The 20,736-nt window shown below is 37.8% G+C and overlaps 1 protein-coding gene across 1 annotated transcript in view; it reads left to right on the top strand.

Annotated features, from left to right (window-relative positions):
- The window catches only part of PRDM5 (PR/SET domain 5), a 205,539-nt gene that overhangs the window by 143,911 nt on the left and 40,892 nt on the right, over window positions 1-20,736 (top strand). The window contains 2 exon segments of the mRNA XM_077752777.1: window positions 7,391-7,448; window positions 12,303-12,388. Coding sequence (XP_077608903.1) covers window positions 7,391-7,448; window positions 12,303-12,388 — 144 coding nt within the window.

Raw genomic sequence — 20,736 nt, 5'->3', positions numbered from 1 at the left:
TGAAGAGAAAAGAGGACTCCTGTTTATGTTTCTTCCTTCCAGTTTCCCAATCGGTATCTTTTCCTATTTAGTATAGTGACAGTATTTTTTTTTAAATTTTTTTCTTTCTAATGTTTTTCATTTATTTCTGATAGAGAGACAGGGTCAGAGAGAGAGGGAGATACAGAATCTGACACAGGCTCCAGGCTCTGAGCTAGCTGTCAGCACAGAGCCCGACGTGGGGCTTGAACCCGCAAACCGTGAGATCATGACCTGAGCCGAAGTCGGATGTTTAATTGACTGAACCACCCAGGCGCCCCAGTATAGTGATAGTATTTCTTTGTGTAGTATTAAAGGCATTTTCCTTCATATTAATTTTCTTAAAACAGGTCTTATTTTATTGGCCCATGACTAATGGGGTCATTCTGTAAGACAATGATAATTTAGCTATTGGATTACTACCCATTAGCTATTGGATTACTACCCATTAGTTCTGTGAGCAGTCTTAGTGTTTATTTCTCTGTTTTAATTTTTTGTTAATAGTTCCTAAAAACATTAAAAAAAAAAAACTCCTCTAATAAAAAAAATAACCATTGAATGATAACCATGTGCCAGGAATTTTGCTCACCTACTCTTGTCTGCTTTTTTCTAAATTTTCACTGTAAACTTTAGCATCCAAGTTGAGTAGGGGATGGAAAAAGAAAGAGCTCAGCAACATAGTTTGCTATTAGATTTTGAAAATACTTTGATGTGAATGATTTTGGTTTCCTTTGAAGTTTTAAGACTGTTGGTGTTTTTATTTTTAAAATTTTATTAAAATCTTTTAAATGTTTATTTCTGAGAGATAAAGAGNTGTTTTCCTGCCCGCCCTCCCCCCCATTACCACCATTCTATTCTGTTAGATGAAGTCTAACAAAACTTTGTATTTTTATTTCCATTAATTTTGAAAATGTTATGTTTACAAATCTTGTATCCACCTTCTAAAGTCCATTCATCTTTCATAATTAGGTGATTAGAAAAAGATCATACATGGCAAGTGTGCACAAAGCATTTGCTTTTATAGAGATTCTAAGGGACATACACACCCCAATGTATACAGTAGTATTATCAATAGCCAAATGATGGAAAGAGCCCAAATGTCCATCAACTGATTAATGGATAAAGAAGATATGGTGAATATATTGTGGTATACACAGACACACACACACACACACACACACACACACAAATATTACTCAGCCATAAAAAAGAATGGAATCTTGCCATTTGCAACAACATGAATGGAACTAGAGTGTATTAGGCTAAGTGAAATAAGTCAGAGAAAGATAACTATCATATGATTTCATTCATATGTGAAATTTAAGAAACAAAACAAATGAATGTAGGGAAAGGAAAGGAAAAGTAAGATGGAAAGAGAGGGAGGCAAACTGTAAAAGACTCTTAAATACAGAAAACAAACAGGGTTGTGGGAGGAGGAATTGAGTGGGGGAATGGGCTAAATGGGTGAAAGGCACTAAGAAGGGCACTTGTTGGGATGAACATTGGTACTACATGTAAGAGAAGAATCACTAAATTCTGTTCCTGAAATCATTATTACACTATATGTTAACAAACTTGGATTTAAATAAAATTTAAAAATTAAAAAAAAAAACAAAGCATAATAGTCTTCACTTTTAGAATAGAAGTGAATTTCATAAATTTTCTAGTTTAAGCCTTTTATTTGAACCCATGTCCTGCAAAATTCAGTGATTTGCTACATTTACGCTTCTATTGTTCCTCTAGAGCTAAAGTAAGGCTTAAACTTTTTTTCGGTGTATACATTGCTAGTTGTTTTTGTTCCTATTCTAATTTTTACCCTTATACTTGAGGAACAAGTGAAGGTGCATGTCAGGATCCTTGCTCAGTGCCTAGCACAGTGTGTGCATGTGGTAGTGTGAGCGGCCGCCGCCACGGTTGCTGTGTGCTTTGTCTTCGGTATTCCTGCCTGAATTTAACCACAGTGAGGCCACCTCCCTTGATATACGGCCGGACCCTCTGTTCCCAGTGTCATCATCATCATCATCTTTTTATAACCTTTAGCAGCAGAATATAGATCATCTGTCGAACATAGATGAGGATTTGCTGTCAAACAGGGCTGGCTTGGGGTGAGTGAGGGTGCATGTACTGTGTGTCACTATCACCACCAGTGAAGGTGAATGTTTAGGTCTGTGCCTGGCAGGCAGCTCTGTAATTTATCATCCGGTTTCCTAAGCTACAGTGACAGGGATGGCACTCTGTGGGTCAGCCGAAATAGTGGAGCACATTCTCCTGTTGGTTTATAGCTTCTTAGGGTCAGTGAGAGCTGGGGTTAATTCCGTAAGGGAATCCATGGACTGTGACAGGAATTCCATCAGTTGTTCATAAATTATGAAAGAAATTCTAGGAACTGCTTTTGGGGTTTTAAAGCTCTGGGGCAGAAGGTTAATTACTTGCCTACAGTTCCAACCAACTTTTCGTGTTAATAGATACCGGCTGTGTAGTCCCTTCTGTTCTAGGCTTGCTTGCACATTGTCATTTGAATGTAGTAATAAATCACTGTCTTCGGAAACAGTTAACTTTTTTAGTAAATACCTGTGATCAGCTTAGAAATAAAGGATCTGTATATCATAATTTGATTATACTTTGATTTTAGCTACTGTTTTTTCATTCTTTTTCTAAAGGAATTCATTTCTTCTTGTTAGAATATTCAAAGCTATAAAAACAGTAGCTATAAATGATTATACACAGCATTAAGACAATATGATAATTATGAGTAAATAAAAATAGGCAATTAGCAAAGTAATTATAAACACAGATGAACATTTAAGGCAGGTGTTCACATTTTTACAAGAATTAGATAACCTTCCCGTGTTGAGAGGAAGCTTATTTTGCTATATTTATTTTCTAAGTGGTTAATTACTGACATTAGGCCAAATTGAATGTCCTCTTACTTTCAGGTAATCTAAGAGTTAACAGAACAGCTGAGTATAGATTCTGCATAGAAATAAATGATATTCTGAGTATCACAGTTCCGAGCCTTAGATTTTCCTTAAGAAATCATTCCTAGGTAAAGTCTTGAACTATATGACTTTTGTTTTCTCTGCATTATTTTGACACTTCAGATCATTTCTGGATTCTGACCACATCAGTGAAATGTAATATTTTTTCCCTATTTTTTACTCTTTCCATACTTCACTCCTCCCTGTTGATTTTGAGTTAGTGACAAGTATAACAGCTTAAAACAGAGGGAGGGAGAAATGTTCATTTTCACTGGTAGTATTATAATCTTTTTAAAGATTTTTTAAAAACATTTCAAAGGCCCTAGTTTCTAATGCAAAAACTATAATGCTTATGTCAAGGTTTGTCATTGGGCAGGTATGAGGCACAGAAGGAAGAATGAGGGAGTTACACTTGCCTTGGAATGCAGCATTATGAATAGTCACCAACTGGATTACTAATTACAGTCACAATGACTCTAATAATAGGGATTATTTAAAATGCATCATTTTGGGGGCACCTGGGTGGCTCAGTTGGTTAAGCATCCAACTCTTTTTCTTTCTTTCTTTCTTTCTTTCTTTCTTTCTTTCTTTCTTTCTTTCTTTCTTTCTTTCTCTCTCTCTCTCTCTCTTTCTTTCTTTCTTTCTTTCTTTCCTTCTTTTTCTCTCTGTCTCTCTGTCTGTCTTTCTGTCTGTCTGTCTGTCTCTCTGTCTTTCTTTTTTTGAGAGACAGAGCATGAGTAGAAGAGGAACAGAGAGAAAGGGAGACACAGAATCTGAAGCAGGTACCAGTTTCCGAGGTGTCAGCAGAGCCTGAGGCAGGACTTGAACCCATGAAACATGAGATCATGACCTGAGCCAAAGTCAGACACTTAGCTGACTGAGCCACCCAGGCACCCCAAATGTCTGCCTCTTGATTTAAGCTCGAGTCATGATCTCTCAGTTCATATGTTCGAGCCTTTGGGATTCTCTGTCCCTCTCTCTCTGCCCCTTCCCTGCTCATGCTGTCTCTCTCTTTTTCTCTCAATAAATAAATAAACTTTAAAAATGTACCATTGTTTAGTAACTCTCTTTTTATCATCTCTTCATTTTTTTTAAGGTTTTTATTTATTTCTAGGAGAGAGAGAGAGAGACAGCGTGAGCAGGGGAGGGTCAGAGAGAGAGGTAGTCACAGACTGAAACAGGCTCCAGGCTCTGAGCTGGCAGTCAGCACAGAGCCCGACGCGGGGCCCGAACTCATGAACCGTGAGATCATGACCTAAGCGAAAGTTGGACGCTTAACCGACTAAGCCACCCAGGCGCCCCTCATCTCTTCATTTTTTGTATACTTGGATCTTTTGATTATATTATTTGAGAATGGAAGTGGCCCAGACAAAGTTTTCATCAACTGTATCTCAACAGCCTTATCTATTAGTACATTTCTACGTAATAATAGTGACCTCCATCAAATTTGGGCACCAACATTTTTCTTTAGTTTAGGAAAACTATAAGAGATTTGTTTCCTCTGATAGTTGCTTTCTTCTACCATTGCTACCACTTTCTCCCCTGAGAACAGCTTCTCTGTGTGTTGTTTCCCTGCAGCTCTGAGGTGTGTTCAGGGCTGGGGAAGGTTTTATTCCTTTTCTGGTTTGGGGGTAAGGAGAATCATTTTTGGGTTTCTTGCTGCTCAGAGTTATATACTCTGGATTCTTGCTCACTGGCACTATTAGCTAGAAGCCCTTCTGTGTGCAGGCTCCTAAGGTTTGACTACTTCATCACTCCAGGACCACTGTTCACAAACTATGCTCATAAATACTGGGCTAAATAAAATTTCTGGCAGAAATTCCTAAATATAAGAAATTGCTGGGTGAAATTGTTAGTTTTCCCACTGAAGGCTGACTCCCTACCAGTAAAACCAAATCAGTAATTACCTTCCCTTTGTCTACTTACCTACCTCAAGTGTCCCTTCATACAGTAGTGGGGAGAACTCGTGTAGGAATTGTTCCTTCTTGGACAGAGTTTTATAACTTTGCCCATGTCTGGATTGTTCAGATGTTTCTCTTGTTTGTGCAACATTCCCCTTTGCTTCTGTCAGCACTCACGTGAAGGACTTTGTGCAGGTGTCGTGCTCCCTTCAGACAATCACATGTGATGGGTCATTTATACATCTGGTTGGCTTGAAGCCAGAGCATCTTCAGGGAGTCTGTTACTTTTTCTTTCTAGCTAATTATGTATTTTTGATTACTCATTAACTCTTTTTCATTCTGCATCTCATATGGTGTTTTGTTTGCATCTGTAAAAGTCAGTGTGTATATTGCCCTCAACCCATAAATATTTGTGGCTTTTATTTGAGATTAGAAAATTAGTGAGCACATGGCTATTTTTCTGTTCCCCTATGAACCTCACCTCATTTGATTTGGCATCTCTTTAGAAATGAGGCATGGATACTGTAACTATAAGATTCTCCAGGGAAAGAATGCATCTTTTACTTTTTTGTAGCTTCAGTCATAGAAATTGCATTAAAAAATAGATTTGTTTTGATTCAGATGACCAAAGTATTTTGAAAAGTAAAGGTCTCCTCCTTCAGTTAATTTTGATTTTTATATTTTAGTGCCCACTTCCTTCTAATAGTAAACTGTTCAACCTTTTAAACATTGAAATACAGGGCACCTGGGTGGCTCAGTCGGTTAAACGTCCAACTTTGGCTCAGGTCATGATTTTGTGGTTCGTGAATTTGAACCCCACATCCGACTCTGTCTTGACAGCTCAGAGCCTGGAGCTTGCTTTAGATTCTGTCTCCCTCTCTCTCTGCCCCTCCCCCTTGCACTCTGTCTCTCTCTCTCTCAAAAATAAACAAACATTAAATTAAAAAAAAAAAAAACACAATGCTGTCTCTGGTTGGGAATAAATATTCCAAAAAGAAAATAAGTAAAAGTTGAGATACGCAAGGAAAAGATGTCAAGTTCAGAATGTTGATGTCTTTCTTTGAAAGAGAGTGTCCTTGGGCTTAACTTCTTCAGATCAAGTGAGATTTTGTAGGATTTGATTAATAGGAGCATTCCAGGAGTAACAGTGTGGGGTTCAGTGAGGTCAGTAGGGTTTCATGGCTCTTTCTGCTGCAGGGGAAAAAAAAAAAAGTGTTTCAATTCATAGAAAAGTGCCAAGAATGAACCTCAGTTACATCCATCTGTCATGGTAACATTTCACTTTTCTCTGTGGTGTACTTTTAGTTTATTAGATGCTCCATAAATTGAGGGGATTGGAATGGTGGAATTGCAAAAGTGATTGGATGGTGCTTGCGCAATTGTATTTTTTGTTTAATTTTTATTTATGAGTCACTTTGATGTCTTATAACAATTTCCTTAGTCCACAAAAGCAAAACAAGCCATTCCCATGATATTTGTGGAAAACAAATGTAAAGTTCTAAAGAATTTCTGTATAGAACTTATAGTTTAAAGTTCAACCACATGAATCGTCTTAGAGTATTTTTCATGAACCTATACTTTTAAGATTTTCTTTTTCAGTTGAAATTTTCCCTCTCCAAAGTGGATTTTTGTTGAAAAAACTCAGGTAAAAGCTCCAAAATCATTAAATGTTATTTAATCCAATTATTTAAACATTATTTAATTTGAATTCATTCAAAGTGGGAGTTTATTTTATCTTTTTATGTTTTCTGTGTGTATACATCTTTTCATCTTTTTAGAAACTTATGAGAGGTTTCTGAAGTCTCATAGGTTTACTTATACTGACAAAGTAAAAGTTAAAATTATTAAAATCTTTTCTGAAAATAATCTGCTTTTATTTTAATCAAAATCTCTTAAAATGTTTACATTATATAGTAGGCTTTTCTGCTTGCTTAAAATCTTCTAAAGCATAGGGCTCATTGGCTTTACAGTTCTCTTTTTAAATTTTGTTAAAATATAAAGGGTAAAATTTATCATTTTAACACTTTTTAATCTTCAAGGTTGTTGTTCATGGTTATTTTTGCTAAATTTGTTGCAATGTGTTTAGTAGCCAGAAATAAAATTTGATCACAGATCTGTTTTATAGAGTGGTCAAGTTTATTTCTTAAATCCAGGGGCTAATTTGAGAATATCAAGGTTTGTAAGACCCTGGACATTGAGGCTGCTTGTGGAACAATAGATGGATAGTCAGTGATGTTGTGGCTTTAAGGTCCTTTTGTCATGAAGATACATGCTAATCTGTACTCTCTTCACATGTTTTGAGATTCTGTTTTAAAATCAATATATTAATCCTTTGGTGAAGTCTAGAGTTCTTCTGATATTTTTAATTAAAATTAAATTCCATGTATAATGGTAACATCAATTACCATTTATTACCATAAATAATGGTAACATCAATAAATTATAATCTAATGGCATATATTAAACCAGAATCTGATTTTTTCCTGTTTTTAGCTATTTTTGCCACTGTATGGTTGTTGTCATAGTGCATTTTCTTCTTCAAAGACTCAAGGTAACTTGTTTGAAGACCAGGTTAGACTCTGGTAAGGTGCTCCATGTGGCATCCAGATGTTCCCTTTTGTTACCACTAGCTGTATCCAGAAGACCATCTCCAATTTTCTGCAGCTCTTTTCTGAATATCCTCTACCTTCCTCCCTGCATATTTCAAATACTTAAGCTACTTCCATCTCAGGTGGGCCAGCTATGTGAATTTGGAGGCACTTATTTCAAGTTTAGTAAGCTTAAGTACTTCTTTTTAAAACATTTTTTACTGTTTATTTATTTTTGTGAGAGACAGTAAAGAGAGAGAGAACATGAGCAGGGGAGGGGCAGAGAGAGAGGGAGACACAGAATCTGAAGTAGGCTCCAGGCTTTGAGCTGTCAGCACAGAGTCCAACACGGGGCTTAAATTCATGGACCACAAGATCATGATCTGAGCCGAAGTGGGGGGCTCAACTGACTGAGCCACCCAGGCACCCCTGAAATAGTTCTAATTCAAATATGAAGACTTAAAAAACAAAAAGGTTATCATTCAATCATGCGAAATTGACATCATTCCTTCTCTGGCCTTTAGTAACAACCTTAGTTCAGTCCTTCAGCCCACTCCCACAGAGGTCTTCCTTAAACCTATCTGTTTTTTTAAACCCATTTTCTTCATATAATTTATCAATATCTGAAATTATTTTATATTTTCTTTCCTTTTTCTTGTCTTTCTCACTATACTAGTAAAATTAAAAAGGCAGTGACTTTGTGAATCTATTTACAACTGCATTTCCAAAGCCCAGGACAGTAACTAGAAGATGGTATGTGCTCAAAAAATATTCAATGCATGACTAAATTAGCTTCATGGAGTAGCCACTTTGTGTCATTTTTGAAAATCAACCTGAAGTCAACTGTTTACAATTGTGATCATGCTTCTCTTTGTTCCTTGATGTTTTTGAAAAAAAACAACAACAACAAAAAAAAAAACAAGTGGATTTTAATACTGGGGTATCAAAACATAATTTAAAGAAAGAAGCAAATGCAAAGAATTCATCTATTTTCCTTAGTTAAGTGAAAAATATTTTGCTGTAATCTACATGTCAATATTATTTGTGCTCCTGTGGTCATTAAATTTGACTGTTGGTAGCTAAATCTGGTAGGTATTTGCCAGGATTGTATTTCCCTTCTAAATGTTGAAGGTGGTTCTCAGTACCCAGCTGAATATTATGTTAGTATTTGCATTCACAAGGGACCTACTTTGAGACATAACACACATTCCTAACTTGCCCTCTACTTTTTCCTGATGAGGTTTGATAACTAAAAGAATGCTTGAATTTACCAGCCAGAAAGATCTGGTTAATGTTAACTGCTATTGCAAGGAGCAGAGTTTTGTCAATAACTTTAGATATTCTAACCTAATTTACACAAAATACTAGCCATGTTATTATACGTAACGGCATATGTAATGGCTCAGTTGGTTGAGTGTCCAACTTCGGCTCAGGTTATGATCTCGCAGTTCATGAGTTCGAGCCCCTCATCAGGCTCATTGCTGTCAGGCTGCCAGTGCAGAGCCCACTTCAGATCCTTGGTCCCCCTCTGTTCTTTCCCCGCTTGCACTCTCCCAAAAGTAAATAAATATTTAAAAAAAGATTCCCTCTCTCTTGGTCTGTCTCTCTCTCTCTCTCAAAAAAAAAAAAAAAAGATTTATATTCTCAGGGTTAACTCAAATTGAAGATTAGCTCCTGTTTGCTCTAGAATAATTTTATGTGTAGATAAAAAATATTTCCTAGAGACATATTCATCACAATAATTTGAAATAATGAAGGAAAGTATCATATGCATAATGTGGAAAAAAACTCTTAGAATAAGAGCTTCCTTTAAAAATGAAAATTAGGCAAATGACTTTAATAGTTATTAGCATGTTCACTTGTACAGGTCACCTTCAGCTGCAGATTGTGTGGGACTGCAGTTGGCTTTGTCTTCAGAGTCTGAAGGGCTTGATTGCCTTAAAGATGCTCCAAACAAATGCGTAGAGAGGGTAGCAGTTTAATGTAGAGTCTAGGCTGATTTGCAAATCACACAGGCTAGATTTATCAGAGCCATTTACCCAGTGACATTCTTTAAAGTTAGAGTTCTATTCTGGGATAGTAGAATAATGAGTGGTGTTGGACTTACCCAAATTTCCCAAACATACCAGCTTATTATCACTGGATGTCAGGGTTGGAGTAGGAATGGGGCAGAAATTCATCCCTCTAGAGGTACCAGTTTCTCTTCTTCTGGACAGTTTACATATGCTCACGTGCAACACAGAGAGACATCAGTGAAGATAGTAATCGCCAGCATTATGGGGCACCTGGGTGACTCGGTTAAGCATCCAACTGCAGCTCAAGTCATGATCTCATGGCTCATGAGTTCAAGTTCTATGTTGGGCTCTGTGCTGACAACTGAACCTGGAGCCTGCTTTGTATTCTGTGTCTCCATTTCTCTCTGCCTTTTACCCCCTTCTCTCTCTCAAAAATAAATAAACTTTAAAAACAATTTTAAAGGGGTCCCTGGGTGGCTCAGTTGGTTAAACGTCAGTCTTGGTTTCAGCTCAGGTCATGATCTCACAGTTTCCTGAATTTGAGCTCCACATCAGGCTCTGTGCTGTCAGTGCAGAGCCTTTTTGGGGTTCTTTCTCTCCCTGTCTCTGCCCCTCCCTTGTTTATGTTGTTTATCTCTCTCAAAAATAAATAAATAAACTTAAAAAAATTTAATTGCTAACATTATGAGTCCAGTGACTGTATTCATTTGTTAGGACTGTTATAACAAAGTACCACAAACTGAGTAGTTTAAACAACGATTTGTTGTCACACAGTTCCGAAGGCTAGAAGTCCGAGACCAAGGTGTCAGCAGGGCCACTTCCCTCTGAAGATATTAGGAAAGGATCTGTTTGGGCTCTTTCTCTTGGCTTCTGGTAGTTCTTTGCCTTGTGGCCACATCGCTGGGCTCTTCACATGGAGTGCTCCTTGTGCATCTGTCTTTGCATGACCATCTTCTTGGATATTAGATTAGGGATCCATGCTACTCAAATAACATTTGCAAGGACATATTTTGAGGTAATGGGGGTTAGGACTTCAACATGTGAATTGAAGGGGAGGCACAGTTCAATCTGTAATAGTTAACCATGTATTTGTATTGTCCTCACTGGGATCTGGTGAAAGTGAGGGAGTACTGTTAACCATTAATCTGGGATATCCCGCATAGACTGAGATTGCCTGAGGCAAACCTGAATACATGGTCACTGTCCCTCGGAGATAGATACAATTTATCCCATTTTTCAGAGGTTCAGTGAGGTTGAATAACCTCCCCAGAGCTCTATAGAAAGAGGACAAGTATTATTCAAATTCAGGACAATCACATTCTAAAAAAAGGAGACAATCTATGCTTCTAACAGAAGTTAACATTTTCATGTCTATAGAGGAAATTTCTATATTATGACACTAGGTAATATAGAGAATGGATTTGTTTTGGTGTATTCTCTAAAATTTCTTAAGTTTATCTCTTTCCTTGCTTAACCAATTTCATCTATTAAGAAAAAATAATAACCTGACATATTATATTGGGCTTAATTAACATTTAATTTACCTGATGACTACAAATCTTTGATTTTTGTTTGCTGGCTATTCTATTGGCATTTGGAGCAGGAGAAGATACCTAAAGCTGAACAAAGAGAATAACCATGAATATTAAATTATTTTAGGCAGGCTAGAAAACTTTTGAAATGACTTTTGGAAGTGTAAACCACTTGCCTGTTTCTATCATGCTTTATTTGAAATCTAGATTTGATTTGTTGGTTGATTTGGTAATAAATAAGAAACCTCTTAGCATTCTTCATTATCTATGACTAAAGTAAAACAAACTGAAAAATCTAAAAGATTGCTTTGCTTTTCATACTTTATGAAGAAGGAAATAAAAAATTGTCTGGAATTCTATGATGCAGGAGTTACCACTATCAGCATTAGCATTTTGCTGTATTCTGTATTCTTCAGTTCTATTTTTGCAAGGGGTGGGGTGTGCATGGTCAATAAATGATAGTTGTTGCTACTACTCCTTCCACTACTGCTGATGCTATTACTACTGCTGCTGTTATTAATTTATTTTCATTTTTGTCACCATCATCAAGGAGAAGCATTGGAGAAATATCAGAGAAGTATAATCAGTATGACTTAGGGACTGGATATATGGGGCAGTGAGTAAAAGGAACTACAGTGGAGGGCTAAGTTCCCTATTTGGTAACTGGATAAGTGTGGCATAACTAATCAGGACAGGATATACAGAGCACATAGGATCAGAAGTTGAAAATGTGAATTCAGAATGCTGAATTGAGTCATTTGTGGGGTAAGATCTGGTTGATGTCTGACTCTTGTAAGACTGTGGCTCCACAGAGAAATCTGAATTAAGATACATATGTTTTATCAGCTTAGTGTTAAAATAAGATTATATTTTCATAGTTTTTCAAGTGGACTCTATGCCTTTATTCTCCTGACAATGACAATGACAAAATTCTTCTGACACTCTCCTAGAGTCATGATTACAATAAGGTCAAAAACTCCAGGTGCACTTTATACCTAGTGCAAAAATTGATTTTTGTGTCACAGAAGAAGTTGGCAAGTCTAGATAGTTCATTAAAGAGTCCTGTGTCTGTTCGTACAGGCATTGTTACTTTACTTTTTTTTCTATTTTGTGAGATTGTCATCATTTTACAGTGCCCAGTTCAAGGAGAAAGTCCTGGGTGCTCCTTCTCAGGGAAAGGGTGATGAGGATCTGTCTGAGATGAAGGGCTGATGGCACAGTGCTTTGCTACCTTACTTTTTTCTGACCTGGAAACTTCCTCTGTTTGCAGGTGAGCGGCCCTATCAATGCCCTTACTGTGAAAAAGGATTTAGTAAAAATGATGGACTGAAGATGCATATTCGTACTCATACCAGGGTAAGATTATATTCCAACTCATTAATATTTATTATACAACTATACTTTTTTTTTTTTTTTAAAGAATATTTAGGGGCACCTGGGTGGCTCATTTAATTAAGCTTCCAACTCGGCTCAGGTCATAATCTCATAGTTCGTGTATTCAAGCCCCGCGTCGGGCTCTGTGCTGACAGCTCAGAGCCTGAAGCCTGCTTTAGATTCTGTGTGTCCCTCTCTCTCTGAGCCTCTCCTTTGTGCTCTGTGTCTCTCTTTCTCACAAAACTAAATTATAAAAAACATTAAAAAATTTTTTAAAAAGATACTTAACTTTACATGAGAAAATAAAGGTGATGTATCTGAAATTATATGTTTATATTTATGATGGACATTTGAGGATACATGTTTTTTTTATAAAGACAAAACAGTGAAAGAAACAAAAGTCCAAACTCCAGAAAGGGCCGCATTCTTTGAGTTGTGAATGTGTTCAGGAGGAATAAGAGTTATGACTGGCAAAGTACCAAATAAATAGAATGCAACATTTTGATACTAAAAAGTATAAAAGATGCCGTCTTGCAGAGCATTTACCAGTAAAAGGAGCTTTCTTGAATAATGGCTTGTCTGTAAGCCTGTGACCACTAATTAATACATATGAGCAAGCACATTTGCAAGAAAGATGTTGAAAATAATGTAAGTTACTGAAAGGGGCTGAAAACTGGAAAGAACAACCCATTGCTTCGCAGGGCGTGCCTGGTGCTGCCTTCCATTCTTTTCCAAGGGTACCCTTTGTTCTTTTGCTTGTCAACACCTCTCTCTGGCCTGTTGTCATTCTGTTACATATGACTTCCCCAAACACAAGCATCTAACCTACCTGCTTTATTAAAGACCATGAACAGCTCACCCTCCATCCAGCTACATTTCTTAGCTCACTATTCTTGGAAATTTGACATTTTAAATTGTTCTTGTTTTTGCTTTACTTGTCTTTTCACTGCATTAATTCTCATGTTGTTCTTTTTCAGTCTGGTCTTTTAAAAGTGCTTATGGTCTGTACATAAATGACATATTTTTTTCCAGCCTTTAAGGACATGATTAATCCTGTAAGAGCAATTCTAATTTAGGCCTTTCATGAATTTCACTTTTTTACCTTAGCTATAAAATAAAAACTTTAGAGGAAACACATAATAATAATAATATCTTTTCCAGTATAATAATATTCTAGCTTTCCATTTCAGTTCTGTAGGCCATAAAAGATACCCTCTGAGGTCTTATTAAGAAAATCACTCTTCTTGTCTTTCTGGTGGAGGACGGGGGCAGTTTTTCTACTCATTAAAGCAAATACATGGCGAGTTTCTCGTTCTGGTTTATAACATCATATTTATATTATATGAATATTAGTAATTAGAGTACATACTAAATATAAAATTACTTCATAAACAATAAAGGATTAGACAAATATGACGGCTCATAATATGACTTAAATGTGCATATTTAAAATATTTATTTCACCATCAGTACTATTATTAAAGATATTTAAGTTGGTTCAGTTTAGGAAGTTATCTTATATGCGTACAGTTTTCATAGTAGTATTAGTAATGTGTTTCAAAGATGCCGGTATACCAGCAAAGGAATCCTGGTCCTTCTCATCAAAACTAGTGACGTTAACCAAAATCTGGGCATCATGGGTGCATGTTATATTATTCCACATGATGACCCATGATAGACATGATTATACCACAGAAGAGTCTATTTAAATCACTGCAGGAAAAAAATACATTTGGGTTCTCTCAAGAAAGTGTGATATTTGCAACTCAACTAATTAGTTTTTACTTTGTTTTAATATAAAGTTTATTAATGACACTAATAGAAATAGGTATAAATAAATACAAAGACCATCAATCACATGCCGGGTACAGTTTGGGCCTTCACATTTGTTCATTTAAGAAACCTCAAAACAATTTGTTTATTAAGATCTCATAACAATTTGTTAATGAATTTAAAATTCTTTTAGGCCTGTATAAGGTAGGAATTATTATGATTCCTTTTTAAAAAATGAGAAACTGAGGCACAAGCAATTAAGTATCAGAGATGAAATGGGAATGCAAACAGATTGGCTACAGGGACCACCCCCTTACCTACTACATACGTTTGCCTTTTATTTACTTAAATATTTTCACTCTACTGACTGATGTACATTAATGTATATTTTTAAACTAAACAAACTGCAGTAATGACCCCAAATTTAAAAGCCTCATGTTCATTTGAATATTTGAGCCTTGACCCAAGGATCCTGAAACTGCCTCAAGGTGTCCAGGTGCAAGTGGTACCTTTAACAGTTCTCAAGCACTAACTGCAGAAAACAAAAACAAACCCCAGCCTTTGATTAAGGGAATATTCAACAGTACCTCAACTAGAAGCACCCAGCATTTTAGATGGAATCCCATTCAAATAGTAGAGAACTCCAAAGGAACAAGCTAAATAGATACAAGCCTTTCAGGTTTTGCCTCAAACTCTTCTTTGAATTCTTTTTCATGCATTATTTGTGTCTTAAAACAGACAGCTTTAGTTTTGAAATTATATTTCCTAAGTATTGAATAGATACAGATATTCTCTGCACATTAGCACAAGTTTCCAAAAGCTAGGATTATATGCTGATGTAGTCTAATTAATATCAAGGACCAAAAGACACTTTTAAAAACACTTGTAGAGGAACAATCTGTGTAAGTTTATATTTTCCCAGTATTATTGAGATTTTATAGGAACAAATGCAAAGATGATATCACTACATTTGGACCATAACACATTTCTGTTTCAGTTTTGTATTCCCATTGCATTTGGTGTTCAAATAGCTCTAATTCTGGGCATTTTTGACCTATTTCAAAAGATAATTTTAATTCTGTTACAACAACAACAAAAACTATGTTATTCAGTAAGTTACATCATTGAGGAACTTTGGTTAGTCTGCACAAAATTCCAGGCCATGCCTGCACCCTCAGATTTGCATTCTGTGGTTACTGCATGGATGTGTTTATGAAGGAACACAAAATCATTTCACTCCAAGTACTGTTTATGTGGTCCAGTGGGGGCTGCAAGTGTGGGAGCCTTATGGAGAGGCCAGGGCTTAAGTCCAAGGCTTAATTTCCTTTATTGATTTATTTTTATCCATTTCCTTCAAAATAGTATATAGTCTCCTAATTTTTGATTTTCAGCACTTACACTATGTTGTGCTATATGTATCCATCCTGCTTGTATCTACAGTATAATAGTTATATTAATTGAATAGTTATATTAATTCTCTGCTATTTTTAAAAAATTATTTATTTGTTCCCTTTCTTTTTCTTAAAGGATGTCAAGTTCATGTTAGATTATTTGATGTTGTCCCATAACTCTTGGTAGTTCTCTTCTGTTTTTGTTTTACTAAGTTTGCTTTTTGCTTTTTTAAAAATTTTTTTTAAAATGTTTTATTTTTGAGAATCAGAGCACAAGCAGCAGAGGGGCAGAGAGAGAGGGACACACAGAATCAGAAGCAGGTTCCGGGCTTGGAGCTGTTAGCACAGAGCCTGACTCGGCTTGAACCCACAGACTATGAGATAATGACCTGAACTGAGGTTGGACTGAGCCACCCATATACCCCTGCTTTTTGATTTTTGATCACAGTGTTTTTTTTCTTGTCTTTGTGCTTCTAATATCCATTCAGATATTTTAAGTTTCACGGAATCTTTCTTCTGTTGTTCCCAGTCTGCTTATTGAAGGAGTTCATCTTTTATTTAAAAAAAATTTTTTTTAATTTATTTCTTTTGAGAGACAGAGACAGAGCACAAGTGGGTGAGGGGCAGAAGGAGAGGGAGACACAAAACCCAAAGCAGACTCCAGGCTCTGAGCTGTCAGCACAGAGCCCAGTGCAGAGCTCAAACCCATGAACCATGAGATCATGACCTGAGCCAAAGTCAGAAGCTTAACCGAGGTGCCCCAAAGGAGTTCATTTCTGGTATCATGTTTATCACTTGTGACATTTCCATTTGGCTTTTAAAAAATCATTTCCATGTCTCTGTTAAAGTTGCCCATTTGTTTGTATATGTTGTCCACCTTTTCACTGGATTCTTAATGTATTAACTATAGCTATTTTAAGTTATCTGATCAGTTCACCATCTTTCAATCTTGTTATGTTGCCTATTTTGTCTGTTGATAGTGGGTTTAAGGGAGTTGCTTTTTGTATCTCACTTGAAATTTTGATTCAGTACCTATTACTGTGTGTAAAAGAATAGTAGAGACCAATGTAAATATTATTTATAACTGAGAATAGGCACACCTCTTTTTTGGACAGACCATTAATGTGAGGAATTGAGCTAATCTAGTAAAGAGTGTAACTAAGTTTGGGCTTTACTGTTGCTGTAGTTACCATAGGCTTTAAGCTTCTCCCATGGTGGGCTGCTGTTTCCATTTTCTTAGTGGATAGTCTGGATGGTCAGGGGTTTTCTGCAGTAATTCTCCTCCACTGACAGACACTGTATACCTTTGCCATGGAAGAGGACACCCCCTCTCCTCTTCTCTCCCCCTCTCCCTCTCTGCCTTTCCACCTCTATTGGTTGTAATCTGCTGGTGCTTGTTACTCAGCATGAGACGTGAGTGGGGCAGAGGACCTTGCATCTCCTGCTCTAGCTTTAGTATGAGGCAGGTGCTATGTACCTGAGCTTCTGAGATAGAGCTTTTGCAGCATTCCTTTTACCCTAGAGTTGCAGTGTCCTAGGCACCTGCTGCTTGTAGCTATTTAAAATGTAATTGTAGGGGGACCTGGGTGGCTCAGTCAGTTGAGCATCTGACTCTTGATTTTAGCTCAGGCCATGATCCCAGGGTTGTGGGAACAAGCCCCAGATTGGGCTCTACACTAAGTGTGGAGCCTGCCTAAGATTCTCTCTCCACCTCTCTCCCTCTCATGCTTGTTCACTCTTACTCTCTCTCTGTTTCTAAAATTAAAAAAATAAGATAAAATGTAATTGCAATTAATTGTAACTACAATTAGTTGTAATTTAATTAAAATTAAAGGTGATTAATAGGATATGTGGTTTGTGGCTACTATATTGAACAGCAGAGCTGTAAAATAATTCTGTCCTTGTACAAAGTTATTTTTTTACAGCACAAGTCTAGAAGGACTGGTGGCTGAACTTCGCCTGTGTCAGTGGAGAGTTTTGGGCGTAAGTCAGGTTGCTGCTCGTCTTCTGACTGCAGCAGACCTCTTCTGCATGTCATCGCAGACCTTGGGCAAAAGCAAGTCCCAGAGCCCCTCCCTTTTAAGTGAGTGCAGGGTGCAGGCTGTGGGCAAGGTTCTGTTCTTCGCCAGAGGCAGAGCCTTTTCATGGGACCGGAATAGACCAGGGTTTGCTTCTTCACACCCAGCAGCAGATGGCTTTGCCTCCTGACAGAGATAAGATATGAAACATGGTGGAGACAGAGGCATTTGTTTTCTGTGTCAGAAGGGACTACGGTCTCGGTGGTTTTGTGCTTATTCCCTGGCAGTGGCCAATCACCACCTTGTAATCATGCAGGGACCAGAACAGAGATGAGTTCCGTTTGGTATTCCTGTTCCACCTTGAAACCTTGCCAGGCCCTACAACCTGCATCACTGATGGCGGCTCTCGCATCTGGCCTGCCCCTAATCTTTTTCACAAGCACCAGGTGGAGCCAGTGGAAAAGAAGCTGTGAGTGGCATGGACTTCCAATGTACTTGGGTCCCCACGATTCTAATCTGAGCTATCTCTATAGCGCACAATGGACCTTTAAGAACCCTTTAACGTTTTACTTATTTTCTTCCTACTCACTTAGGTAACAGCTGTCGCTTCCTCTGTGCTGACACAAAGGGGAAACAGTTCTTATGTTCCATCTCTGTGGCATTTAGGTCACCTGCTTGTCTGGTGATCTAACCTCAAAAAATGTCCTATGACCTTAGGTTCAAAACAATGATGTAGATTATCCAGCTTTATTTTTTTTTTTTTTAAATTTTTCTTGTTAGGGTGGGAGTAATGTTCTTTGCATTTTTTTCACATTTTAAAAGCAATAATTTATCTTAGCTGTCTAGGTTTGTTGGGATAACTTGTACTTAATGTCTCTCGATTAATTTTCTGCTTGGAAGCTGATAAAAGCAGAAAATCTTACACTCCCTTACCAGTTAACACCTCCATTTAGTTAGGGAAGCACCCCTATTTACAAGCCCATGTGGCGTAGACCACAGTGTTAGGTTTGTACAAAGCAGTTCTGTTTCCCAGGCTGTGGAGACGTCAGCAGGGGCTTGGCAGGCCTCCCACAGGACAGTGCATTGGGAGTCGTTTCTCATAGCTGTCTAAACGTCTCTCCTTATCTCCCATTTTGCCTTGCAATTCATGGGCTCTTTTCTCTGCTTGGATGTTGGAGGAGACAACTTTTTGTGGGGAGCAAGACTTCTTTTGTGTGGGGGTGGGAGGGATTCTTTAGTTGGGACACTGTGACTTCAAACCATGGTTTTTTGAAACAAGCTCAAAAGGAAGTATGAATTTTCCCATGGGTTTTAGGCTTAGAGATGCTCTAGGCACAGCGGCAGACCCTCCTCTCCTTATCGCTGTAGTCCTTTCTCCAAAAGGTGTTCTTGACCACCCTAAACTGTATCTGAGGTCGATACCTTTATGTGTAATGTCTCAAGTACAAGTTAGTACATTACACTTAGGAACAAAGATCATCTGGAAGTTATGGACTTTGGGGTTTTATTGTCTTAGACACATTGAACCAAAGCACTCACTGATAGGGCACATTCTCATAAATATCCATTTTGTAAACATTAGGTTCAAAAGAATTGTTTTTGTAATTATTTACTACAGAAGGTTTCACGTCTTACTTAATCATTTGTGATTTTCAACATGGAAAGCACCTGGACCAATTAGAAAGTTATTCCAGAAAGTCTGCCTTTTGAACACCACTTAGAAACCCAAGTAGTTTACATAACTTTCAAGATCACAGCTGTCTCTCCAGCCTTGTTTGTGGGAATAGCCAGATTAGTTCTTACAAATATGAAAATGCAAGTAATTGCCAGTGGTTAAAAGTAACAGCAAGTCTTTTATGTTGTTTATATTTTGTTAATTTTGTTTCGTGAATCTTCTTATCCCTGAGCCTCCAGTAGTTCAGGTTTTTTGGTGGGTTTAGCAAGCTCGTGCACTTTGCACTTTCTTTTGCCACCATGCAGAGAGACCCTGGGTCTCTAAGGCCAGATTGGAGTGGGATGTCTCAGAGTCCCTGGGCATCAGGCGCTGCTGAATTTATCTGGAGGCTTTGGGGATGGTATACCAATGTAGCAATTTGAAAACTATCACCAGAGCACCCAGCTTGTGCATCATTTGGATCCAATGTAAGCATGATGTTGAAGGAAAAAGAAGAGTTAATTCATTATGGGTGAAGATGCTAGAGGAGGAGTGAGAAGTGGATACTAAGGGGAGGAAGACACAAGAAGAATTTTCCCCAGCTACAAGAACATTGTGTAGGATTTTTGTAGCCTTGGTTGAGAATAGAAAGCGGTCTTTTAAGGGTAAGAATTGGCTTGCAGTCCTTATGAACACATTATGAGGCATTCATAAAAAACCTAGAGACAGATGCAGAAGCAAATCTGCTGAATCAGGAAGGGGGTGGGTGAACTCATTCCAGGAAATGCCAGAGAGAGAGAGGGCGGTATTTGAGTTGAGCTTTGAGAATATGGAAGAGGGCATGCTAGGCAGATGTAACCACAGGGGCAGAGTGAGAGAGGTAGTAGCTAAGGATCCCATAAGGTGGCCTGTCTGCCCTGACTAGGTCTGAGGATGCACGTCAAAGTCTGGCTGCAGTGGTAACAGGCCAGGACTAAGTTGGTATGAATCCTGGAAGCATGTGGTTTTGTGTGATGTGTTTTATTTTGAGTTGGGGTGACATGATTAGCTCTCTATTGGAAAAGCTCGAAGATCAATGAAATTGTACTGGAGTCAGAGAGACCCAGTTAGGAGGCATGCTGGAGCCAGATGCGCTTAGACAGGGAGCTCACACTAGGTGGCCATTGGACTCGAAAGTAGGAACATATGTGAAAGACACCTTTGAAATGGTATTGAAAAGGTTTAGACACATACTGCGTGTAGCTGATGAAGAAGAGGAAGGAGTCCCAGATGAAGCTGGGATGCTTGGAAGGGGCACTTCAGGATATGGTGATGCTCCACATGGAGACAGGAAGAGTAGCTAATAGATTTAGAGATTTAGTGTATATTTTATTTATTTATTTACTTTGAGAAAGAGACAGAGACAGCATGAGGTGGGGAGGGCCAGTGAGAAGGAGAGAGAGAATCCCAAACAGTCTCTGTGCTATCAGCGAGGAGCCCAATGCCAGGCTCAAA

The sequence above is a fragment of the Crocuta crocuta genome, unplaced genomic scaffold (genome assembly GCF_008692635.1).
Source record: "Crocuta crocuta isolate KB4526 unplaced genomic scaffold, BGI_CrCroc_1.0 scaffold451, whole genome shotgun sequence".
Taxonomy (NCBI): Eukaryota; Metazoa; Chordata; class Mammalia; order Carnivora; family Hyaenidae; genus Crocuta; species Crocuta crocuta.
This window is presented reverse-complemented; position numbering and strand designations above follow the sequence as displayed.